The 23958-nt window shown below is 47.0% G+C and overlaps 2 protein-coding genes across 9 annotated transcripts in view; one reads left to right on the forward strand and one right to left on the reverse strand.

Annotated features, from left to right (window-relative positions):
- Positions 1–8786: 8786 nt before the first annotated feature.
- Positions 8787–15766, reverse strand: LOC122392086 (TM2 domain-containing protein CG10795-like). 2 transcript variants are annotated; one of them, XR_006258452.1, is made up of 4 exons: positions 15146–15766; positions 14766–14847; positions 13712–14252; positions 8787–9060 (listed from the first exon to the last, which is right to left on the reverse strand). XR_006258452.1 is itself a non-coding variant. In XM_043386589.1 (4 exons), the coding sequence occupies exons 1-3, from the start codon at positions 15357–15359 to the stop codon at positions 13976–13978; spliced, it is 573 nt and encodes a 190-aa protein (XP_043242524.1). In that variant the 5' UTR covers positions 15360–15742; the 3' UTR covers positions 8787–9032; positions 13950–13975. The 2 variants fall into 2 exon arrangements, 1 of the variants encoding a protein (XP_043242524.1); XM_043386589.1 differs by having other exon boundaries at positions 8787–9032; positions 13950–14252; positions 15146–15742.
- Positions 15767–16290: 524 nt separating this feature from the next.
- Positions 16291–23958, forward strand: part of LOC122392087 (glutamate [NMDA] receptor subunit 1-like) — a 99792-nt gene continuing 92124 nt past the window's right edge. For all 7 annotated transcript variants that reach the window (XR_006258453.1, XM_043386594.1, XM_043386590.1 and 4 more), the window contains exons 1-2: positions 16291–16431; positions 18305–18439. The gene's annotated coding sequence lies outside the window, so the exon portion shown is untranslated. The remainder of the gene's footprint in view (positions 16432–18304; positions 18440–23958) is intronic.

Genomic DNA, 23958 nt, shown 5'->3' on the forward strand with positions numbered 1-23958 from the left:
GTGAATACACAGTATTAACTTAAATTCTAGAAGATCGTCATCAGAAGAAGAAAAATGCTTGCTTTTATTGGGACGTAGTGCTTTTCATTATTACAGGCAGAGCTCAAGAATCGAAGTTTTACTTCAGAATTCCTATGTTTGAAAGAGTGGCAAATAAAAGAATTTACCTGTCTCGTTGTAGGTACACTTTTTTGTCCGAATATCGCTTTTACGCATTGTCAGATTTAATACATATAACGTTTGCCACATGGACATCAACTACATAATACATAAGTCTGATGGATACTTTTTTGTTTTGTTTTGTTGGGTTAGTCCCTTTCGGTCTGACAAGACCATTTCAGAGCCGTAAGGATGATAGGAATTAGAGGGAGACATTGGTCTGGGCAGGCACTCGAGAGTCGCCGGGGCTGAGCCCGTCCAAACGGACAGGCCGACCAGCCCCAAGGTACTCACTGCACCCGGCTACGGGGTGCGCTCCCTCGGGAGCAGTGGTGGCGCTCCAAGAGAGCAGCCCGCATGACATAAAGGTGCCTGTTCAGACTGGAGTGGGGTTGCGGCGTGAAGGAGAAGGATTTCAGTATCCTGAGGATAGAAACGACGGAACGGAAGCTGATGGATACAATAACGAAATATAGAGCAAGGCTCAGGAGGGGGAGGGGGCAGGGGCAGCGCGGGGCAGTGATATATTGACAACAACTTTACGATAACATTTCTCAAACCAGCCCACTGAGAAGTCAGTCATACCGTTATATTGGCACCCTCCCTTGCTCTATTCTATCAGACAGTCGGGCCGGATAGAAAAGACAGGTGCAATGATTTGCGGCGTGCATCCCGGATCAACAAGCGATAATGATAGGACAGAGACGGGTGCAGTTGAGAAACGATCATAGCCGTAATGGAAATCCTGGCCGCAAGCCGACCAGAAGATACGAACGATGGCCGACTCCATCGCTCGCGCTCGCCGCCCACCGGCGGACAGTCGAGATTGCCCCGCTGATGGCCGGAGCTTTTCACGTGACATGCGCCGTGAATCATGCCCCGCGACTGCTCGACAGACTGATGATCGGATCGGCGAAACATCCCAGATAATAGAGGTACCTACACCAGACGGGGCGCTGTGGCGTTGTAAACTTTGCATACCAGCCTGAGTTCTAGAAGATTCGGTTAAAGATGCATTCTCGCTCTGCGCAATTGCATAGAAATGAAGATGCAATCGTCCCCAGGAAGTGAAACGGTAATGAATCGCTAATCACGTAAAAGAGTGTCAAAACAGTGTCAGAAAGTATTAAAAAGAAATAAGGTAGAACCAAAATCATTGCTTGTAATAATGTTATTTCCAAAAGACGCTCTGCAATACTTTTTGAACGATCACGTATGTGGACAGTGGATGTTATGTGAAACATTATGTGTAAGTACATGTGTATAATATACCAGCTGATATATTACCTACTTACATACATATATATCAGATATAACTTATATATCAGATATAAAGCTTTAGTGTGTTAGCTGAGAACCATCATTAATCATTTATAGCATCAGATGTATTGGTCGGCTGGACTTGGAGTCAGAAATGCTCAGACAAGCATAACAAGCAGGATCTTGAGAACTCCCACAAAGTTCGTGTGTCGCTCAGGGGAAAACAGGCTAGACTGAGATCTCAGATCTGTATGCATTATCTACTTCGCATAATGCTGCGAATCAGAACGTAACAGTTGCAGACTTTGCTTACTTAGTGGGACGAGCATTTCACCAAATAAATTATACATGTACCATAAAAACCTATAAAATGCTAAGTGAACTCTCCCCAGTCCGAAGTCCCATTGGTTTTCTACGTAAGCACCGGCGGCGGCCTGGAAAAAGATGGGGCCGCCCGCTCGCCATTCTGCACCTGAAGGAATATCGAGCTTGGCGAAAAAACGAACGTAAGGGCCGTTACAAGACGCAGCGACACGCAACGATTGGTATCTCATCTATTCCTTTTTTCAGGTCAAATTGCAACCTCAGAAGTCATGTCAACCACCCTGGGGGCTCGCGTTTTTTTTTGTTGTTGTTGTTGTTGTTGTTGTTGTAAATGACTGTCAAAAATTGTCACAGGGCGACGCCTTTGGTGTACAATTACATATACATGCTTTTCTATATAACTACCCCCAACGTTAGGTCACTCAATGGAGTCCAAAGTTAAGCCGAGGGAAAGTTACCCTAAAGTAAGGCCGAGGGAAATGGTGTGTAAGACCGTCCTCAACGCTTTGCCCCTAAATACCTAAGCTGGACTAGAGCATCGCGAAAAAAAACGAACGCGCGCGCCGTTACGATGCGCAACAACTGGCAACCAATTTAATGGTTTAAGCTCAAACGATGACCTCTGAGGTGATAAAAACACAAGATAAGTAGGGATTCGGACTTCGGTTCGTACGTGACTTTGCTAAAAGATGTAAATGGTTCGATATGTGATTTTGATTTGGCCGTGTTTTTTTACGCTCATGCCCGAGTGGAATGCCAAACTTTTTGCTTGGAAAGAGTCAAATCGGGTGTAAGGGCTGCCCCAAGGTCAGAGTCAGGTCGAAACCTCTCAGGCCACAAAATTCGTCGAAGGAGGTAAATTGCATTCTGCAGACTCTCGGCACAAAAATGTATTTAGGATATGGCAAAGACGTCACCCGCACTGTTTTTTTTTTAGGTATGCCTCAATGTACCTGATAGGTATACCTATCAGCGGAAAAAGAACTTATCTCTCCTAGATGTTTGAAACTGGAGATATTGCATAATGAAATCAGTACCAACAACCTATACGTATACATCTCGGAATTTTGATAGCGGTGACCTAAGGTCAAGTCAATTTTGCCACCTCTCCAGTCAATGGGAGAAGTCAATGGCTGTCAACCTTGGTTCCCGAGTTGTGTGCCGCTGTTTCGAAGAAAAGTTGAAATAGGCAATATTTTTCATTTAACCCGCGCACCGACGGGGGTCTGCGCCAACTTAGTACCGACGGGGGGGGGGGGGGGCGGATGACCGCCCCCCCCTGAGATCTCGAGAACGAAGCAAGATAGCGACAAGCGGTAAACGGCATCGGATACGCACGGTCAAGATCTACAATTTTTACAAAGGTCATTTTCAGGTCAGGTCAAAGATGACGTCACAGGGGTCGAAAAAGTCAAAATGGCGGCGCTGAATATGGAGAGAGTTTTTCTCGAATAACTTTCGAATTAGTCAAGATAGGAACAAACTAAGGGCATCATCGTGATCCTCTCGTCAATCCGCATCGAATGATATATATGTTGACCTCGAAAGGTCAAGGTCAAAGGTTGACCTCAGGTCACGTGACCTCGAGGTCATCATGTATATCATTCGATGCGTCTTGACGAGCTGAACACAATGAGACCATCCACGCGTCTGTATCTTGTTCCTGTACGGAGTTATTGGCCAAAAACATTTGGTGACCTTTGATGACGTCACATGACCTCACAGCTGCCCAACAGCAAAACAGACCTCAAGGTAGTGAAGGTTGATCGTATATGAAGTCATGTATGGTATATGGGGCCATTCCGACCCGTTTTAGTGGTAAAAACAGGGAGTTGATTTTTCCCCCATTGACTTATAATGGGGAGGTCGCGAAATTGACCTGACCTTAGATCACCGATATCAAAATTCCGAGATATACAAACTGTAGCTACTAATGACCTAATAACATCCTGCGACTTTCAAAGGCCTCCGACATCTACTGTAGCTCTGGCACGGTGACAAAGTTGCAAAAAAGTGACTTGAGGTTGGGTCATTCAAAGTGACCTGGTGACCTGACCTTGAAAGGTAGGAGGTTCAAACATGCACACCATGTGTAAAATTGATAAGGGAATAGTCATACCAAATTTCGCGGCGCTACGCGCCGCGGTTTTCCCGCTATTCGCGAAAAACCTCAGGGGGGGGGGCGGATATCCGCCCCCCCCCCGTCGGTGCGCGGGTTAATGGCATCTGGTGACCTGAACTTTGACTTGACCTAAAAAATGAATGACATATTTTCGTCCTTATTTTCGGATGTAGTTGCGAATGCCGTTTACTGCTTGTCATTACCTGACCTAGGATCCGAGTTAAAAGGGCAGGGTGCTGGACCCCCCCCCCTCCCCCCCAGCAGGGCGTGGAAATCAAGGACCCTCAGCGGGGTGCGGGTTAGACATCTTTAGTCGACAACCAAATAAGCCCGTTTTCCTTCGGACGACAACCAATAAAACACTTTTTCAGCCCTGTAACTAGGAAGCACATTACTGACCCGAAACAGGCGTTAGCAGACAGACGTGATCATTTAATTGACTGTGTCACGAAAAAAGCACTCGCGGCTCCTAATCCTCTTTACTCCCTTTGATCTTCTTCACCTGCATACCTAATCGACATGTCAATAGATAAGTTCACTGAGCATCCTACAAGCTTCTGGCCACTCCCATTGGATAAGTGTAGCATCCATATCTTATCCGCTCACTACGGCGGCGCGCCAGCTCAAGTTGGTACCGATGGCTCGGCAATCGCTGCTGGAACCCCCGCAAGACCGTTACGGTGACGTCATGCGTGACGTAGTATGGGCAATAGCTCACTGATTCCATCTCCCCGAGGTGGATCAGCATTTTACCGCGTCCAATCAACTCAATGGTACGACGGAAAATGGATCACTCCGGGCGGCTATCGGCCATGGAAAATCGCCTGCCAGATAATACCTAACTGTGAGCGGCGTTGTCTCCCACGAGATTCTCGAGTCGACACAGGCCGTCGGCAAACGGCCGCCTGTCCGAACAGACACAATAGGCTTCAGACCATGGCCCTAAGGCCCTAAACTCAGACATACTTTGATTTGGCGCCTTCTCACAAGCAGGACGACGTGTGCTGTAAACCATTGTTTAACCCGCGCCCCGTAGGACTACCGGCGTACCCTACCACCCGTAGGGGGGGGGGGGGCGTTTCGGCCCCCCCTAAGATCTCGGAAAGTTACCGGCCGATTTTCAAAATTCGAACGGCGTTCGATAGCCCCACCCGGGAACTACCTTGTGACCAAATTTCATTGACCTAGGTCAAACCGATGACGTCACAGGTCAGGTCAAAGGTCAGATTTTCACCGTTCACAGGCATTTCAAGAAATGTGTTGTGAAATCGAGTTAATTGGTAATTTATTGAAAACCATCGATGGTACATTGTTCGTCAAACACATACTTTGCTATCTGAGGTCACTGATACCAGGTCAGGTCACAGCGAGGTCAGGTCACCGGGGTCACAATATGAAAGTGTCGTGTGATGCATGTTTTATGGTCCATTTTACATGACAAATGCGATTATGTGGGTTAGGCAGCCTTTGGGGCCAGCCTAGGTCACGTTTTGGTGAAGGTCAGGTCAAGGTCAGGTCAAATAAGGTCAAATTTCAAAGTTGATATTTTTGCGTAAAATGGGTATCTATTCGATGCAGCTCGTCACGTGGAGTCTAATGGTGGTCTTTGTTTTGCTCTACGAGGTCTAGAACTGCCAAAAATTGAGTTTGAAAATTTGACGTCATCAATTTTGAACAGTTTTTTCGCTATAACTTGGCCAAAAAACGAGGTATCGATCTGAAATTCGGTATGTAGATAGAAGACGGTAGGTACTATCACATATATTCCGTTTTTTTTGAAACTCAAAAAACTTTTTGGATTTTTTGGCTAATATATCTAAAAAAATGTTTTTTTTTTTATTTTTGGGGTTCAAAACTCAAAAATTTCAAAAATCCGAGATAACAATCATGTAGCCCTGTCAATTCTACACCTTTTATGTCTTGACCATTTTTCTGTATCTTCAAAGCTGTAGGCCTGACAGGTCTTCTCACGAAGGTCTTTATTCGGTCGAAAATGACAGAACATGACGTCATTCTGACGTCATTTATGGCCAACCTATCATAGCCTCTGGAAAATTTTTTGGTCACAATGTGTAAAATTGATGCCCGGAGGGGTCCTGAAAGTTTGGTGGCGATATCTGAAGCGGTTTAGGAGATATCGACCGAAAAGGACAGGGGGGGGGGGGCGTTTCGGCCCCCCCCCCTACGGGGCGCGGGTTTATCTGAATTCTGAACAATCTTGGTAATCTTATGTCCCCTCGCCCCGCGAAAAAAGGCTATAACCACTGAATACCTACCCTACCTAAAGTAGCCAGTCAGATCCTGAACAAGCTATCGTTGAAAAAGTGAAAAACGTGCTCCTGTAAGCCATGTAGAGTACAGGAAAGGTAGCTCGGAAAAAGTTGAACGGCGGACAGACCGAGGCGGGGGGGGGGGGGGCAGTGGGCTAACACCATGACGGGCGCTAGTGTGACAAGGATAGGCTTTTTTATTGCGCATGATGTCAAGGAGGACAGGCCAGATGGCAGTGCAGTTTGCCCAGCGGTGCAGTGCAGACTCAGGGATGCGGAGCCGGAGCCGGAGTCGGAGCCGGAGCCGCCGGAGCCGGCAGATTTTGCCCGCAGCCGGAGCCGGAGCCGGAGCCGTGAAACAATATAGCCCGGAGCCGGAGCCGGAGCCGGAGCCGCCAAAAAAGGGGGCGACTCCGGCTCCTTTTTATTTTTTGAAGAGGAAAAAAAAATAATTGACCTAGTTCGGTTTGACAGTACCAGGCAGTAAAACATATGGTACTTACGTCATGGGCCATCAAGTGAATGAAAAAATCCGAATATCCCCAGTATTCCACAGTACGCAAACAACTTCCTGTTTGCTCTTCCCCCCCCCCCCCCCCACGTCTACTGCATCCCCAGAACATGAGGACCAGTCATCAGGTGACGGCCATTGTTTTCAAACCAGTGCAGTGGACTGCGACTCCCAGCACCGTCTCATCCCACCCCCCCCCCCCACCCCTCACCCCCCAATGCAGCCGAGACGGGTGTCAGCTTACGATGGTTCACTGAACTCCGATTCGCGGCGACTGCGTTTCCAATGCCATCGCTTCCTAGCCCTTTGTTCTGCCAGTTCTCTCCGAGGTGCGTTTGCGCGGGGACGCGGTGAGCCGGTCATGGCAAAGAGTAACGCGTATAACCAATCCAATTTTTCTTCCACCCGTATTTAAAGGGACCCTGCCACCTTCAAAAAAGTTTATGAATTGGCATGAAAGTGATGTCGCTCGGTTCAGAAAGAGCGAAAACGAATATCTACCAAATTTCACCGAAAAATATTCACCGGTTTTCAAGATATTATACTTTTACTTTTGTTTACTTTTTTGGGATCTCCGCTGTTTCTAGCGACTTTATTTTAGAAGTGCGGCGTTTGCGGCAGATGTTGCGCGCAAATAGCATATACCACCGCGTGCTACAAAACGTTTTAGTCAAACATTTAAAAATCGTTAGATATCTGCGCTGACGTCACACATTCAGAGGGGTATTCCTAAGCATTAGCCCCTCTGAATCAAAATGCTGCAATTTTGAAATTCAATATTTCCGATTTAAGGCATTTCTCGATGTTGTGAGTGCCGAAACCGGAAATTGTGAGCCAGGGACCCCATTTTGGCTATTTCAACTCAAATCTAATGTTAAGGTGGGAGGGTCCCTTTAATTGATTGCGTAGGGGATGTACTGAGTCGGAGCCGGAGCCACCGGAGCCGGACCATTTTACTCGGAGCCGGAGCCGGAGCCGCCATAACATTTCACCCGGAGCCGGAGCCGGAGCCGGAGCCGATTTTTTTCTCCGGAGCCGGAGCCGGAGCCGGAGCCGTCTGAAATTTCCACGGCTCCGCATCCCTGGGCAGTAGCTAGATATAACTGCATATTTCCTCATAGACCACACCATTCTATTTGTGGTCTATGAAGACGGCATACGGATCATCGAGCGAGCTCCACCCTCTTCGGCCGAGGGAAAGGGGGAGGGCAGGTGCCAGTCCCAGACGCATATTATGTTCTTTCTTTCGCAAACTTTATACACATCAAAAGTCCAAAGTCTATAGGATTAAGTACATACCTACGCTATGGATGTCACTTGTACTGTCATGGATATGGATGTCACTTGTACGCTATGGATGTCACAAGCGATCACTCTTGTTCGCTGTTGAGCGATCAAGTCAATACCTACCTCTCCCCCGGCTAACTTTTCGTATGATTGCCCTAATCCAGGCAGTTGCTGCGAGACCTTTGTGTGCCCAGAGGTCGGTTCGCAGCTTTCCGCTGCCGAAACGACGAGCATGCCCTATTGCCCGCCGACTACAGCCCAACAGTTAAAACTTAAGTGCTTTTCGTCGTCCTGATCATTATTAGTTTTGTGCCCGGTTTTGCGACACCATTAGCGCAACACGTGAGCGGAATTTGCTGGTCAGTCTGGGCCAAACTACAAATAAATGGTCCGCTAAAACACCAGAAAAAGACGCACTGAAAATCCGATCAGGATCAGAAATAAGTAGGCCATTCGCCAAGAATTTGGCTACACAGGACTCCCAATATGTTCAGCGCAGACGGATTCTCGTTATTTTCGGTGTGCTTTGTAGCGTACCTCACGGGCGATCTCCAAGAACACATGAAGCCTGGTATAGGAAAGTGCTTGCAATGTCGAGATCGGCCTATGAGCGATGAAGTCCGAGCCAATTACAGGAAAAAAACTATTATAGTTCAGGGGAGTTCTTGCAAATGAATAATTGATATATTTTTGCATTTTGCTCTAGGATACCATAGCCAAATAATGATAATCCGATTCAGTGAGCAATATTATTTTGACGGATCAGGATGGCACTTTCTGTCCCTGGAAATAGCAGAGTATCTTACCGTAGGTACTCTGTAGGTATAACAGTTACCTTACCAAACAAGCCTTGTATCGTGATGTACCTATGTATTCATTATTTACGTTATACACGACATTCATGTTTAACATTTAACACACTGATGAGTGATGAATGAGTGAGATGAAAAATCCGACAATTTTGGTCACACACAAACCAGTTATCGCACATGAAAAGATATATCACAGATCAATCAAGCCCACATCATTTCGTGGTGTAGAGTCTTGAAATCGTACAATAGCCTATCTGTACGAGTCAAAACACGATCAACCGCAGTCACTGGTGGATCAAGGAGCATCATGGGCACTAGGGTGTGTCATCGAGGGGGTGATTCTCGCAGAATCAAACGCCGTAAGGTTTTTCCTTGGCACATTGATCAATAATGAATTTTCATCCATATCCGAGTCCACCAAAATTAAAATTCGTGCGGCGCCAGCCGTTCAAAGTTTTGGCGCCCGGCGTTGCAGTCTCCAATGCTGAGCGTCACCCAGCACTGCGAGTAACACCAAGTATTGTAGGAGGTAATAATGCAAAATAACTACCGCTGAAAATGATGCTTTTGTGCGCTTCTAAGGCTGATTGTTGCAAAAAAGCATGTCCTTAGAGTGTCCAATTATTCTTTTTATTGTGCTCAATGAATTAAATCAAGCATGGCTTCTGAAACTAAAGAAGAAGCTGCCCGATTTTGAGAAGCGGGCGGGGTGGAGGCGGAGACGGCAAGTGACTCAGATTTGTCTTCTGAAAACACCGACTCCGTGGCATCCTCTGGGCGGTGCTTCTTCTTCTTCTTCTTCTTCAGCATGTCATCTCGTGTGACCTGGCCCGTCTCCACCAGGAAGTCCCGGATGAGTCCAGCCTCGGTGGAAAGGATCTCCCTCAGCGTCGGCAAAGGGCCCCACGGGCGGGTCCGTGGCCCCTGGTAGGCGGGGTAGTCGACCAACAGGTGTTTGGCCGAGTCCGGTTCGTCGCAACGGACTTTCTCGTCAGACTCGGCCGGACCAAGTCGGAATCGGGTGTCTCCGGTGAGTGGGGAGCAGCTCACGCGGAGCTGTGCCACTGTGATCGACGCTCGGCGGTCCAGTTCTCTCCGTGGCCCAGAGCGCCACATCGTCCGCATTCGCAGATGTGTACCTCCAGTTCCCGAGCCGCAGTTATAGCCGGTCATACGAGCCTGCAGGGTTAGCGTCCGATGGCTGCGCTGGTCCTTCAGGAAGACAGCCTCCTCCTGAGTGACTGTGGGCGATGAGACTTTTGCACCTGCTCTGAGAGTTGCATTTGCATTTGGCGATATCCAGGAGTTGTTGAATTATGCAGTGGCGGCGCTTTGCTGGTTCCCTGTGTCGTGCTATAATTGTCGTATGGACATTTCCTAATCAGCTACGTTTTTTTCGCCTCGTGAATTATGATCCGGATAGCATAGGGCCCTGCCGAAAGTGACACGGCCGCGTACAAAACATTTCGTGATAGGACAGCCGGCACTTTTGTCCCAACAGCGACTGCTGACTAAAGCAGAGGCCTTCAGTTATGTCAGGTGGCTGAGTGCTCAAAGAAGAAATCCAACAAATAGTGCATTTAGGGCCGTGGCGAAAAAAAGGACAAGGCAACTCTGAACTAATGAAGGAATCCCTCTTCGCGATCTATGTAAAACACACGACGAAAGTGATCAAAAGGGACTGCTATAAGCCCTACAGACAGCCCTACAGACTTCTGAACAAAACACCAGAGACACAGGAAGGAACAAAGCGCCGCCACTGCATAATTCAACAACTCCTGGATATCGCCAAATGCAAATGCAACTCTCAGAGCAGGTGCACAAGTCTCATCGCCCACTGAGTCACTCAGCAGGAGGCTGTCTTCCTGAAGGACCAGCGCAGCCATCGGACGCTAACCCTGCAGGCTCGTATGACCGGCTATAACTGCGGCTCGGGAACTGGAGGTACACATCTGCGAATGCGGACGATGTGGCGCTCTGGGCCACGGAGAAAGAACTGGACCGCCGAGCGTCGATCACAGTGGCACAGCTCCGCGTGAGCTGCTCCCCACTCACCGGAGACACGCGATTCCGACTCGGTCCGGCCGAGTCTGACGAGAATACGACCATGCCCCCCTCAAAAATGTGCTGATAAGAAATCCTACAGCGCCCCCTGTATCTGCCGCCACCCGCGACATTATGTCCAGGCGTCGCTCCGCGTTACGTCGGCTAGGCCGCGAGTCTCCCGAGTATAAGGCTCTTAACCGCTCCGTCCGTGCCGCCTTACGCCGAGACCGCCGTCACGTCCTCCAAAACGAGATCAGCGAGCGTGGGGTAAACAAAGTCTGGCAAAGCATCAAATCAGTGATCGCTGGAAAGAAAGATGGTCCAAATATTCAGCCCGATCTATCTCCCGACGATCTGAACTCCTTCTTCGTCTCTGTCGGGCCCCGCATTGCCACCGAACTGAGTACCCAAAACAACGATACTGATCTAAATGTACGTCTACCCCGTGTCGGCGCATGCAGCTTTAGGCCGAGGGCCATCACTCTCGGGGAACTCGGACTCACAGTGTTCAGCATGCGAAACTCTGCCGCGCGTGGCACTGACGGTATATGCATCCGCATGTTAAAAGTATGCTTCCAAACTATTGGCGACATCATTTTACACATCATTAACGTCTCAATCACCCGTTCCGACATTCCTGACCCCTGGAAACACTCTATCGTTCAACCGATCTTCAAGTCGGGCAACCCATCTGACCCCAGCAATTTCAGACCGATCTCCCTAGTTCCCGTAATCATGAAAATCATCGAGCGTGTAATCCATCAGCAGCTCTATCACTATCTCACCCATAACCACCTTCTTTCGTCTACCCAACACGGATTCCGCCCCCGACACTCCACTGAGACTGCACTGCTGTCAGTCACAGATAGCATCCTTGCCGCCACCGATAGGGGTGAGATCTCAATGCTATGCCTCATAGACCTTAGCAAATGTTTTGACGTCATTGACCATGAACTCCTTGTCAAAAAGCTCCAAATCTACGGTATTGAGACCTCCTGGTTTTCCGCTTATCTTCAGGGACACACGCAGAGTGTATCCCTGAAAGACAAAACCGGCCGTAAGATAACCTCTCGACCGCTCCCAAACACCGTAGGAGTTTTCCAGGGTTCGGCTTTGGGTCCCCTCCTCTTCACTATATTCTCCAACGACCTCTCACTATTTGCCGGAGACGCCACCGCTTATCAGTACGCAGACGACACCCAGATATTGGTGAGCGGCCCACGCAACGACATCAGGAGTCTCATCTCGCGCATGGAGGCATCGCTAGAGTCACTTAACGCATGGTTCTGCGCACACGCCCTGAAAGTCAACGCTTCTAAAACTCAACTGATGGTATTCGGTAGCCGACAAAACCTACGTAACCTGCCTCGCTTCAAAATCTCTTTCCGTGACGCTGAGCTCCTGCCGTGCGCGCAGGTGGGAAACCTGGGTGTTGTATTCGACGGCGCACTCACCTGGGAAGCACACGTGGCCGAGCTGAGCCGTCGCTGCATGGGCGTACTGATCGGCCTCTCCCACGCACGACACTGCCTCCCAGACGGTATCCTCAAAACGATCGTGACTGCACTCGTCATCTCGCGCGTCCAGTACTGCCTCACTGTATATGGAAATGGTTCCCAGAAAAACTTCGACCGACTTCAAAAAATTCTAAACTTTGCAGCACGGGTCATATTCGGCCGCCGGAAATTCGATCACGTCTCTGGCCTCCGCGATTCACTCGGATGGATGCCTCCGAAAGCTATGGCCGATGTTAAAACCATGGTAACTGCGCAGAAAATAATAAGCAACGGCGAGCCCGAAGCACTAGCTGCCATCTTCACGAATAACAGTGACGCGCGAGAGAGGTCCACCCGGCAGGACCACCTTTTCCACCTTCCACGCTCGCGGCTCGAGACTGGCAAGCGACGATTCGGCTACCGGGCCGCGGCGCTACTAAACAGTCTGCCTCCCGGTGTCATCGAACAGCGCCCCGCCCCATTCGCCCGTGCGGCCAAGGCTGCAGTCTGTCCGGCGATGGCGACCGCCCGACGATGACCCGTGTCAGGGGAAGGAGGTGCGACATCCGTATGCGGTGTGCTGTCTTGAATCGTCCGTTTGTATATAGAGAGAGCGAATGTCCAGCGATTGAATCTGTATGCCTGTGTTTCTTGTCCCCGCATGTTTTTGTTTGTGCCCGACTCAGACTCTGGACTGTAATCGCCACGCCCCGCGTGGATTGTCCATGAAGGTAATACAATACAATACAGAAAGTCCGTTGCGACGAACCGGACTCGGCCAAACACCTGTTGTTCGACTACCCCGCCTACCAGGGGCCACGGACCCGCCCGTGGGGCCCTTTGCCGACGCTGAGGGAGATCCTTTCCACCGAGGCTGGACTCATCCGGGACATCCTGGTGGAGACGGGCCGGGTCACACGAGATGACATGCTGAAGAAGAAGAAGAAGAAGAAGCACCGCCCAGAGGATGCCACGGAGTCGGTGTTTTCAGAAGACGAATCTGAGTCACTTCCCGTCTCCGCCTCCAGTTCCACCCCGCCCGCTTCTCAAAATCGGGCAGTTTTTTCTTTAGTTTCAGTAACAATGCTCGATTTAATTCATTGAGCACAATAAAAACAGTAATTGGACACTCTAATGACATGCTTTTTGCAACAATCAGCCTTAGAAGCGCTCAAAAGCATCATTTTCAGCGGTAGTTATTTTGCATTATTACCTGCTGCAATACTTGGTGTTACTCGCAGTGCTGGCTGACGCTCAGCATTGGAGACTGCAACGCCGGGCGCCAAAACTTTGAACGGCTGGCGCCGCACGATTTTTAATTTTTTGCAAAAACGGTTGCTATGCCGTGTGTTTGCAGGTCTCAGTGCCAAGGAATTTCTTTACGGCATTTGGTTCTGTTACTGATGACACACCCTAATGGGCACCGATCCCACAGCGTCCGAAAGGCATGAGAAAAACCATCTTCCTCGCACACAAACAAATATATCAAACCACATCAAAAATGCTTCCTTTGAATTGCACAGCAACGCGCAGAAAAATGAAACTCGTGGAGTTATTACATTTTGGAGGACCTTTTCGTAGAGTATGCCTTATGTAGGGTCCGTTGCCACCTGTCTGGATCCACCCATGCCTGATCTCATGCCACTATCGGCTCCCCCGCACCTGTAATCGCCCTCCGCTCTCCGCCGCTACCAGTCTGGCTGCACCACCCTGTACGTCATGTTATCCATGGTCCGAATCTCCAGGCCCGCTCCGTAGTAGCTGATGATGTAGTCGGAGCCGTCAGCCGGCTTCACCACCTGCGTCGCAATCAGGACAATGTCCACTAGCTGACCGACGAACAGAAAGCCGAGAGTGCAGAACTTGAACAGACCCAGGCCCGGGTAGCCCAGGTAGAAACGGTCGGCGCCCAGAAAGCCGAGAAACACCGACAGCAGCAGGGACGTCTCGAACGAGTAGCCGTTGCTGCCGATCGGTGGGGGAGGTCGGTCAATATTGCGGCACTAGCGCCCGTGGAGGCGGCGAGCTCGTTATAAGGATGCCTGGAAATGTGAGAGCGAGCAGCATCCGATGAATGAAATGGTGTCACTGTGAATGAATGCCGCCATCCTGAAAATCTCATCACAACTACCTAAATCTATTTCGTTGATTTTTTTTGCGGTAATTGCAACTAAAAAATTCGAACTACTTGAACAGTGTGTGCCGTGGAAAGGACTGAGGCACCGGCAGCGATACCTGGCGTTGATTTTATGAACTAAAGCTTTCCATACTTACACACAAGAAAAGGTATCGGAATATAGGGCCTTGGTATCGGAGATTGGAAGCGATGAGCAGACGAGACGAGGCATTACAATGAATTTTATCGGTAATTGGCATAAAAACGGTAATAAATTGCAAACAGCACTTCATTTGGAGGGAAATGATCATCGAAAAGTCAAAATCACTTGCCAACTACCATTGGCATTCATTCAGACTTACGTGTATTTGCAGGGAATGTGCTTCTCAAATGTATTATTTCCTGATTCCTTGCATATTATTCCTGGAGCAACAGTACAGTTTACTGAAAAAATGGAAAATAGTTAACATCTGAAAGCAGTTAGAAGATAGAAATACTCATGAATTACCATCCATACAAACTCAATCTGTAAATGTAATAAAACAATAGGCAGGTGCATTGGAACACATCAAATCTACAATAAACAGGTCCACATGATGTGACTTATAGGCTTTAATCATTTATCTTTTCTGTGGAAACTCAGTAGGAAATAGTGTAACTGTACGCCCCAACCATATTGATCTGATGTTTTCCTCCAGGGTATTAAATTTAAATTGGTACCTACCAGGCTATTTGATCATACCTAATGCCTTTCCTTCAGGGGTGCATCCTGCTGGCTGTTGTGTCTTGGGGTCAATATTGAGGTCTAGACATAAATACTGCCCCATTTGCAGTGTTGCCGCACAGTCTGTCTCATATATGCTGCTGGAAGTCGGCAGAATCGTGGCTCCCACCACCACCAAAGAAAGCACCAGAGCCATGACACAACACCTGCAGAAATAATGTTGATAAATCATTCCGGGAAGGTGATGTCATTCATTGAAGACTGTGAAATCACAACTACTGAATACTAGGGTATATTAGTACACAATGAACACAAAATTAATATAAAAACTTAAAATATCATTTTATTGTAGTGAAGCTGAACTCCGAAGTGCAAATCAAATCCATAAAAGGTCAAGGTACAAAGTCTGGTGGTATTAAGGCAAGCAGGCATCATACTTCAACTTCAACTTGTTTTTTGCAACCAAAGAGAGGCCCGAGAGGGGATACCTAGCCAGTAGGTTAGGTTGTCTGTTGAGTTTAAGGTTTTAGGTCATACATTGTAGGTAAGGTCAGGTCAGGTTTGGATTTTGGTTAACTCAAACTGTATGGCACACTTATCTTACTAAACTGACACACGAGTTTCTCTATAAAATGATTTCTATATTATAGGAATTAACAAATATCTAAACCGGGACATGGAAATACCAATATGATCCCCAAAGTCTTAATATCAAGGCCATCTATATATATTAATATATAGGCCATCAAGGCTTAATATGGCCTTAGCGGCCTTAGGCCCAAATTAATTAGCTAGATAACTTTTCTGTTGGATTTATAAACCAAAACAAAACTTCTCAACTGTGTTCTCAACATAAACCTTGCATAAAGATAAACCAAATTCAAGTCAAGGTTTCAGACATCGAGGATTTCATTATCATGAGAAGTTTCTTTGAAATTAAATCTAATGACGTATTAGCCATTTCATCTGACGTTTCACATAGGTGTTTTGCCTGTTTAAATAAGAAAGGTTTTTAAAAATAAAATAAAGTAATGTTCGTATTTTAATGAAAATTCTTATGTAGTTGAAATTCCTCACATAATTGTTTTAATTCGAATGCGTCATAAGCTCAAATGAGCGAAATATGGCTACAGTTCTGACGCAGAAAAATTACATCGTGCCACAACGTGCTTTCAACCGTCTTGATTTCAACATAGGAGTTGCAAGGAGGGCTTATTATTATTATTTTCCGCTTCCAAGTTCCATCCTTTCCTATCATAACAAAGCCATAAGCAAGGCCCTATATACCGCCGTAAGCTGTTGAGGTAAGTTGCAAATTTGAATTGGGGTGGTTTTTGGTTTATATAGCCTTGGGTTTTTGATAAATGGGTCACTGATTTCATACACCCTGACCCTTGTTCTTTTTTCATGGGTCAGGGCAAGGGTAAGCAAGGGTCTCAGGTCAAGGTAAAAAGAGAAGACTGGTGAATCACTGGTGAATCACTGGCAGATTTAAATCAAAACTGAAATGGGCGCGTTTTAATTTCAGGCACATGCACCTCCATAGCCCAATCTTACCAAATGTTGTGAATGTGTAATCACTACATTGTGATCAAGCCAGCAATATTAATATTTTTCAACATTCATTGATTTATTCATTCAGGCAACATTCATAATAATTTACCTCATTAAACTTATTCGGCGGGATTAACTGAATGTAAATAAAAAGAATGCATTCCATATTGACTATTATTGCCAGTAACTATGGCCAGTGCTGCCAAGTGGTATTCATAGCACGGGTAGGTAAGGGTCACTCAGAATTGATGAAATTTCGAAGTTTTCCTTGCGCAGAAAGAAAGCAAGCAATTTTTATTGTTAAAGCTTGGGTTAAAACATAAAGCTGCACAGCAAATGATATTGTTAATTTGTATCATTTGTATAAATGTGCATACATGTAAATTTTTAGTGGAAAATATTAGCTCTAGATCTAGAATGTGATGTAACTGGGATTTTTTTTATTTGCCAGCCATTAGTCATCAATTTTTCACTTAGGTGCCTACTTTTAGGAGCTGTGCACCACATTTTCCATGTTGGCTGACCATCTGGTGGATGTATTGTGCGGAAACTGATGAGGATGTGAGTGTAAGCTACGATTTTTAGAGGTGATTGACCATTTATTCACCTGTGAACCAAAAGGAACCATGGTGACAAAGCTGCCTATTGAAAGTATTGGAAGTGCACATACATCGCGCTATGTAAAGTGCATCAACTGTATCATACTAACGTGACAGTCATATGTTGAATTTGTCATGTTATCAGCTCTGTGCCGGGCCCGGCCCTGGCCGAGGGGCAGGGGGACAGGCGCTTCGGCTACAGGTTTAGGGTCGGCCACTTTTGCGAATGTAACATATAGTAATATGTAACAATGTGTAATGTCCATTGTATGTAGGTACATTATACTATGAACACTGTATTGTGCTTGCAATTAGTAGTAGTAGAAGTAGTAGGAGTCGTAGAGGTTAGTTATCGTCGTTAATTCAGTGTGGTGCGTTTCATATATCGATGCTTTTATAAGTGGTGCAGAGTAAAAGTGGCGCGCATTCACGTTTGAACATTTACTGAGGAACATGTGCAAACGTGTTGTGTGTGAGTAGTGATGTGTGTGAGGACACAAGAGTGTTTTAGATGCTATACAAAACTTTTTCTCGAACGGCGTCTCGTATTAAGCGCCTCGGGCGCTTTTACGCCAATCGTGTATGTTATCTTTAAATTTGTGTACATAGATCCAATAAATTGTCTCTCTCTCTCTCTCTCTCTCTCTCTCTCTCTCTCTCTCTCTCTCTCTCTCTCTCTCTCTCTCTCTCTCTCTCTCTCTCTCTCTCTCTCTCTCTCTCTCTCTCTCTCTCTCTCTCTCTCTCTCTCTCTCTCTCTCTCTCTCTCTCTCTCTCTCTCTCTCTCTCTCTCTCTCTCTCTCTCTCTCTCTCTCTCTCTCTCTCTCTCTCTCTCTCTCTCTCTCTCTCTCTCTCTCTCTCTCTCTCTCTCTCTCTCTCTCTCTCTCTCTCTCTCTCTCTCTCTCTCTCTCTCTCTCTCTCTCTCTCTCTCTCTCTCTCTCTCTCTCTCTCTCTCTCTCTCTCTCTCCGCGTCCCTCCTCGGACAGTGGCGCCCTCTCCGCTGATCGTGGCGCCCTCTCTGCTCCAGGTGGCGCCATGATTCGTCTGCAGAATGCTTCTGAGCGCGCCGCCGCCGGTCAGGTCGACGAGACGAAACTGGCGCGCGACTCTGTAATCGCCAATACGGCCACATTTTTCGTGCTGTGCGGCGTCATCAGAGCCAGTGAGTAGCGACCACCGGTGGGCTCATTTCCTGCGTTTGGTTCATGTCAGCTGAGATCGCGGCTGACCGCTGGAGGCACTTTGGAGCCTCTTTTGATGTCGAGAATATGGGTTGATGCGCTGCATGTCGCTTGCATGATGTTTATGAGACATTGTGTGTTTTGGAGCATCATCACGAAGTCCTTGCGGTGGTGGTGGGTGCTGTTGTGTAGCTCTTCCAGTTCTCAGTTTGGGAAATGCTTGAAATATCTGTTGGTTGGGGAATATTATGCATGAAAACAAACGAGCGGAGCACCATGCATATGCGGTGAGCCTTCGGCCCTGACACAATTCGGTTTGAATGGTTTGAGCTGCACACCAGGCATTTTTTTTTTTAATTGAGCGCGTTCTGTATTCTATTTTTAAATCTCAACCTGAGTGGAATCTAACTTTCGTTCTTAGTGTTTCATTTTTGTCACTTTTCTTGTTCGGGTATTATTTCGGTTACGATCACTTAACCCTAGAACGCCTAGGGGGGGGGGGGGTTGTATCAACCCCCCCCCTGAGGTTTTTTTCGAAGTGCACGCTAAACGGCTTGTCGTAGCGGGCTGAAATTTTCAATACCCTCTGGGGCAACCTTTGCGCATCTTTTGCCGAAAAAAAAAATGATCGGGTCATGTCAGGTCACGGAGTTATGACGTCATAAGAGGTACAGCCTCCGGCCGACAGTTACCAAACGTGTGCGCCGAATCCCTAGGTTTTCTGCCGGTGATACCCACATTGTTTGATGGATCATGATGAAACTTCCCATGCATGTTGGGGCAAGCATTGGCTATCGTGTGGTGCAAGAAAATTGACCGGGTCAGGTCAGGTCACGGAGCTATGACGTCACAAGAGGAACAGCGTCCGGTACTATTTTTGAAAAGCGCCCGAACCACTATTTTGCTAATTCTTGTCACCTCAATGGGAATATGTAGCAATATTAGCTTCTATAGGGAGCAAATGGACCTCCCAAATCCAAAAATACAATCAGATTTCAAAAATTTAAATTGTGATTTTTCGAATTTCTGCCGCCGACTGTGACCTTGCCGACTTCCGGCGCTCCCAACGCGCCATTTTTAGAGCTAGGGAAACGAAATACATACCAAACGATAGAGAATTGATCAAGGAACACGATAGTGAAGGTTTCAAGTCGATATCTCCCACCGTTTTGCCGCAATCGCCTCGGAAAGTTGAAAAAGTTTGATTTTTTTTCGGAAAATTTGACCTTTGACCGGTCATAAGTAGGTCAAATGTTGACCTAGGACCAAAAAATATACCACCAATCGCGAGATCTCGTTGAGAGCAAGCCGTTGGTTTTTGCCGCTAAGCTCTACGACCTTCCGTTTCGAAACGCCAGGGGGGGGGGGGTCGTAACAACCCCCCCCCTGGTCGTTCGTGTTATGAGAAATGGCCTGGTCGTGCGAGGGTTAACCCGCGCACCGACGGGGGTCTGCGCCAACTTCGCACCGACGGGAGGGGGGGCGGATGACCGCCCCCCCCTGAGATCTCGAGAACGAAGCAAGATAGCGACAAGCGGTAAACGGCATCGGATACGCACGAACAAGGTCTACAATTTTTACTAAGGTCATTTTCAGGTCAGGTCAAAGATGACGTCACAGGGGTCGAAAAAGTCAAAATGGCGGCGCTAGATATGGAGAAAGTTTTTCTCGAATAACTTTCGAATTAGTCAAGATAGGAACAAACTAAGGGCATCATCGTGATCCTCTCGTCAATCCGCATCGAATGATATATATATATATATATATATATATATATATATATATATATATATATATATATATATATATATATATATATATATATATATATATATATATATATATATATATATATATATATATATATATATATATATATATATATATATATATATATATATATATATATATATATATATATATATATATATATATATATATATATATATATATATATATATATATATATATATATATATATATATATATATATATATATATATATATATATATATATATATATATATATATATATATATATATATATATATATATATATATATATATATATATATACCTATATGTTGACCTCGAAAGGTTCAAGTTCAAAGGTTGACCTCAGGTCACGTGACCTCGAGGTCATCATGTATATCATTCGATGCGACTTGACGAGCTGAACACAATGAGACCATCCGCGCGGCTGTATCTTGTTCCTGTACGGAGTTATTGGCAAAAAACCGCTGGTGACCTTTGATGACGTCACATGACCTTACAGCTGCCCAACAGCAAAACAGACCTCAAGGTAGTGAAGGTTGATCGTATATGAAGTCATGTATGATATATGGGGCCATTCCGACCCGTTTTAGTGGTAAAAACAGGGAGTTGATTTTTCCCCCATTGACTGATAATGGGGAGGTCGCGAAATTGACCTGACCTTAGGCCACCGACATCAAAATTCCGAGATATAGAAATTGTAGCTACTAATGACCTAATAACATCCTGGGACTTTCAAAGGCCTCCGACATCTACTGTAGCTCTGGCACGGTGACAAAGTTGCAAAAAAGTGACTTGAGGTTGGGTCATTCAAAGTGACCTGGTGACCTGACCTTGAAAGTTAGGAGGTTCAAACTTGCACACCATGTGCAAAATTGATGAGAGAATAGTCATACAAAATTTCGCGGCGCTACGCGCCGCGGTTTTCCCGCTATCCGCGAAAAACCTTAGGGGGGGGGGCGGATATCCGCCCCCCGTCGGTGCGCGGGTTAATATATATTTTTTGCTTTTTAACAAACCTAAAGACGCTCCCGCCTCTAGCTCTGCTCATACCGTGCTCAGTTTGAACGCGGAGATGGAGGCTTCAGTTGTCAGCACTTTGCTATTTTTCACAATCAGGGCCCTGTTCACCCCTTGTTTATTTAGCAGCAGATTTATGACGTTGGCGGTCAATTTACATCACGGTTACATGACGTCATCACTGTAAGTTACGTGTTATGTGAATGATACATTTACAACACGCATATGATTGCCCGTAGTAAGGCCTGCATGCTGGCGTCAGCAGCCTACGTCAGCGTACTTCAGACCGCCTGCGTGCGTTTCTCAGCCTTTCGTTGGTCAACTTTCATTGGTCCTTTATCCCTGCAACACAGTAAGCTAGTGGGCTGTTAGGAAACCTTTTTTTACCAGCAGCGGGCGAACAGGGCCCTGGATCAGTCTGAGTGCTTCTTTTCCTCATAAGCTATATGCCTAGCCCAGTCAATCGGTACAATGCCCGAACTGCCATCGTATCCCGGTGTCAGTGTCGGCTCCCGGTGCCATGTAGCCGTTTAGCTGAAAAAAAGTTACCGAAACGTCATGTCGCATGCATGCTTCATCAAAGTTAATGTAACCCTGACTCATGCGGTGTCCATCACCGTTCCGTGCTTCTATCCTCAAGATTCTGAAATCCTTCTCCTCCACGCCGCAACCCCCCCCCCCTCCGGGCTGGACAGGCAATTATCTCATGCGGGCTGCTCCCTTGGAGCGGCACCGCTGCTCCCGAGGGAGCGCAACCCGTAGCCGGGTGCAGTGATGAGTGAGTACCTTGGGGCTGGGTGGCCTGTCCTCTGGACGGGCTCAGCCCCGGTGACTCACTAGGGTGCCTGCCCAGACCAATGTCTCCCCCTATATCCTATTATCCTCCCGGCTCTGAAATGGTCTCATTGGACCGAAAGGGCCTAACCCAACAAAACAACAAACATGCGGTGTCTATGTTTCAGAATTTTAGGTGAATAATCGCACATGATGGGGAAAATATTTTCATCCTAAAATATGACAAGTGGCTTTATTTCATCTTTGTTAAAGAAATATGTCGAACGTTTGATTGAACAGCCAGCTCTGCCAGGTTACACATGACTTGGCAGTTGATGCATCTACTCTACATCATTTCATTTCAGATCCTGTGAAGGTTCTGACAAATTTTGAGGTAAAAAAAAAAAATGGTATTATGCAGTTTTGCGGAAAGACTAAAGGTATACCATTTTGTCTTCGGATTTTTCTTCGTTGGCACACCCATTTGAAATCCAATTTTAGAACATTGTGCGGTGTTTTCGCACGCTCTGTTGTGTATGAAAGATGGAAAATAGTTTTTGCTACATGGAATCATATGAAAAATATATTTTGTAAACCTTATTTCTGTCATTTTAGGCATAAATCATACAACTAAAGCAAAAAAAAAACGTATTTGAGGAAAGTGGTACCTATATTTTCTTTAACATTTGGCAGAAAGCTTCGTTGAATCTACCTCATGGCATACACTGTCAGACTTAAGCATGACTCATTGTTAGACTCATTGTTAGACATGACTCATGAACGCCAAAGGGTGGACGCTCTACGCTGAGTACCGCATAGCGTGTGATGTAAAATATTTTCGTATCCAACAATTCAATCATTCAAGTTTTGCGTTACATTTTTGCTACGTGTTCGGGAATCATGATATTGATGGCAGCTTCATAATATGGTATATTTTGGTGGCTCTTCTGTGTAAGACTACGTCAAAACCATGCTGCAAACATGTTTCCATTCTTTTGTATATTCGCAGCCTCAGTTTGCATCCTTTCAACTTCGTCTGACTTTTTATTGATCACTGTCATAAAACCCAAATTCTTGTCGGCTTCACCCCGACATTCCATCCAATGGTCTAATCAGACGCCGCCGTCGACTGTCCCATAGATCAGACTCGGGCCCCGGACCGATGGGTTTTTGGCCGTCGGGCCAGCCGGTGTCGCTGGCCGCTCCTGCACAGATCGAGAGCCGCCGAGACATATTGTTTGCAGTCGCTCGGTCGCGGCCTGTGCGGCCCGCCGTATTTCTGGCCGGCTCGTTCGAATGCATCTGCCGCCGGTGACGCCGCCGGCGCCGACAATAAGTGGACAGGCGCCGCTCGGCACGACGGTCACGCACGCGCCCGTCGGCGGCCGGCTCGACTGACGTCATCAGCGAGGGGAGTCAACAGGAGAGGGGGGGGGGGGGAGTCGAGGCGTCCCCCGGGGCCGGCCCTGTCGTCACCGGGACCTCGGGCGATCAAAGCCGTCCCGTTGGGATGTGACGGCTGGGAGCGCGGACAGAGCCTGTCGTATTCAGTGGAGGGTGTGCGGCCGGCGCTCCATGTTTGTACTATATCAGACAGATTGGATCCTGTTGGGTCGTTCTGAGGCTGCCAGTGAAGCGTATTCTCATTGGCAGGCCGTGGCGCCTTAATCCTTCAATTGAGTCTAAGTGAATGACACTTTGAGCCGCCTCAAGCTTAGGCCACAGTTGATACATGAGTTTCATTTGGTGGGTCATCTTTCTCGAAGCATCGTATAGCCGACCGCAGCGCCTTACTAAGTTAACAGTTACCAGGCAGATGTGGGGTAGTACTGCAAAGCTCCATCGTTCAGCCGGTTTATTCAGAGCTGTTTTGTGGCGTCACCTCGTCCGGGTTGCGATAGGGGGACGGTCCCGTGAATGTGCGCTCGCGCTG

This window comes from Amphibalanus amphitrite, unplaced genomic scaffold (assembly GCF_019059575.1).
Source record: "Amphibalanus amphitrite isolate SeventyFive unplaced genomic scaffold, NRLGWU_Aamphi_draft 000468F_arrow, whole genome shotgun sequence".
Classification (NCBI taxonomy): Eukaryota; Metazoa; Arthropoda; class Thecostraca; order Balanomorpha; family Balanidae; genus Amphibalanus; species Amphibalanus amphitrite.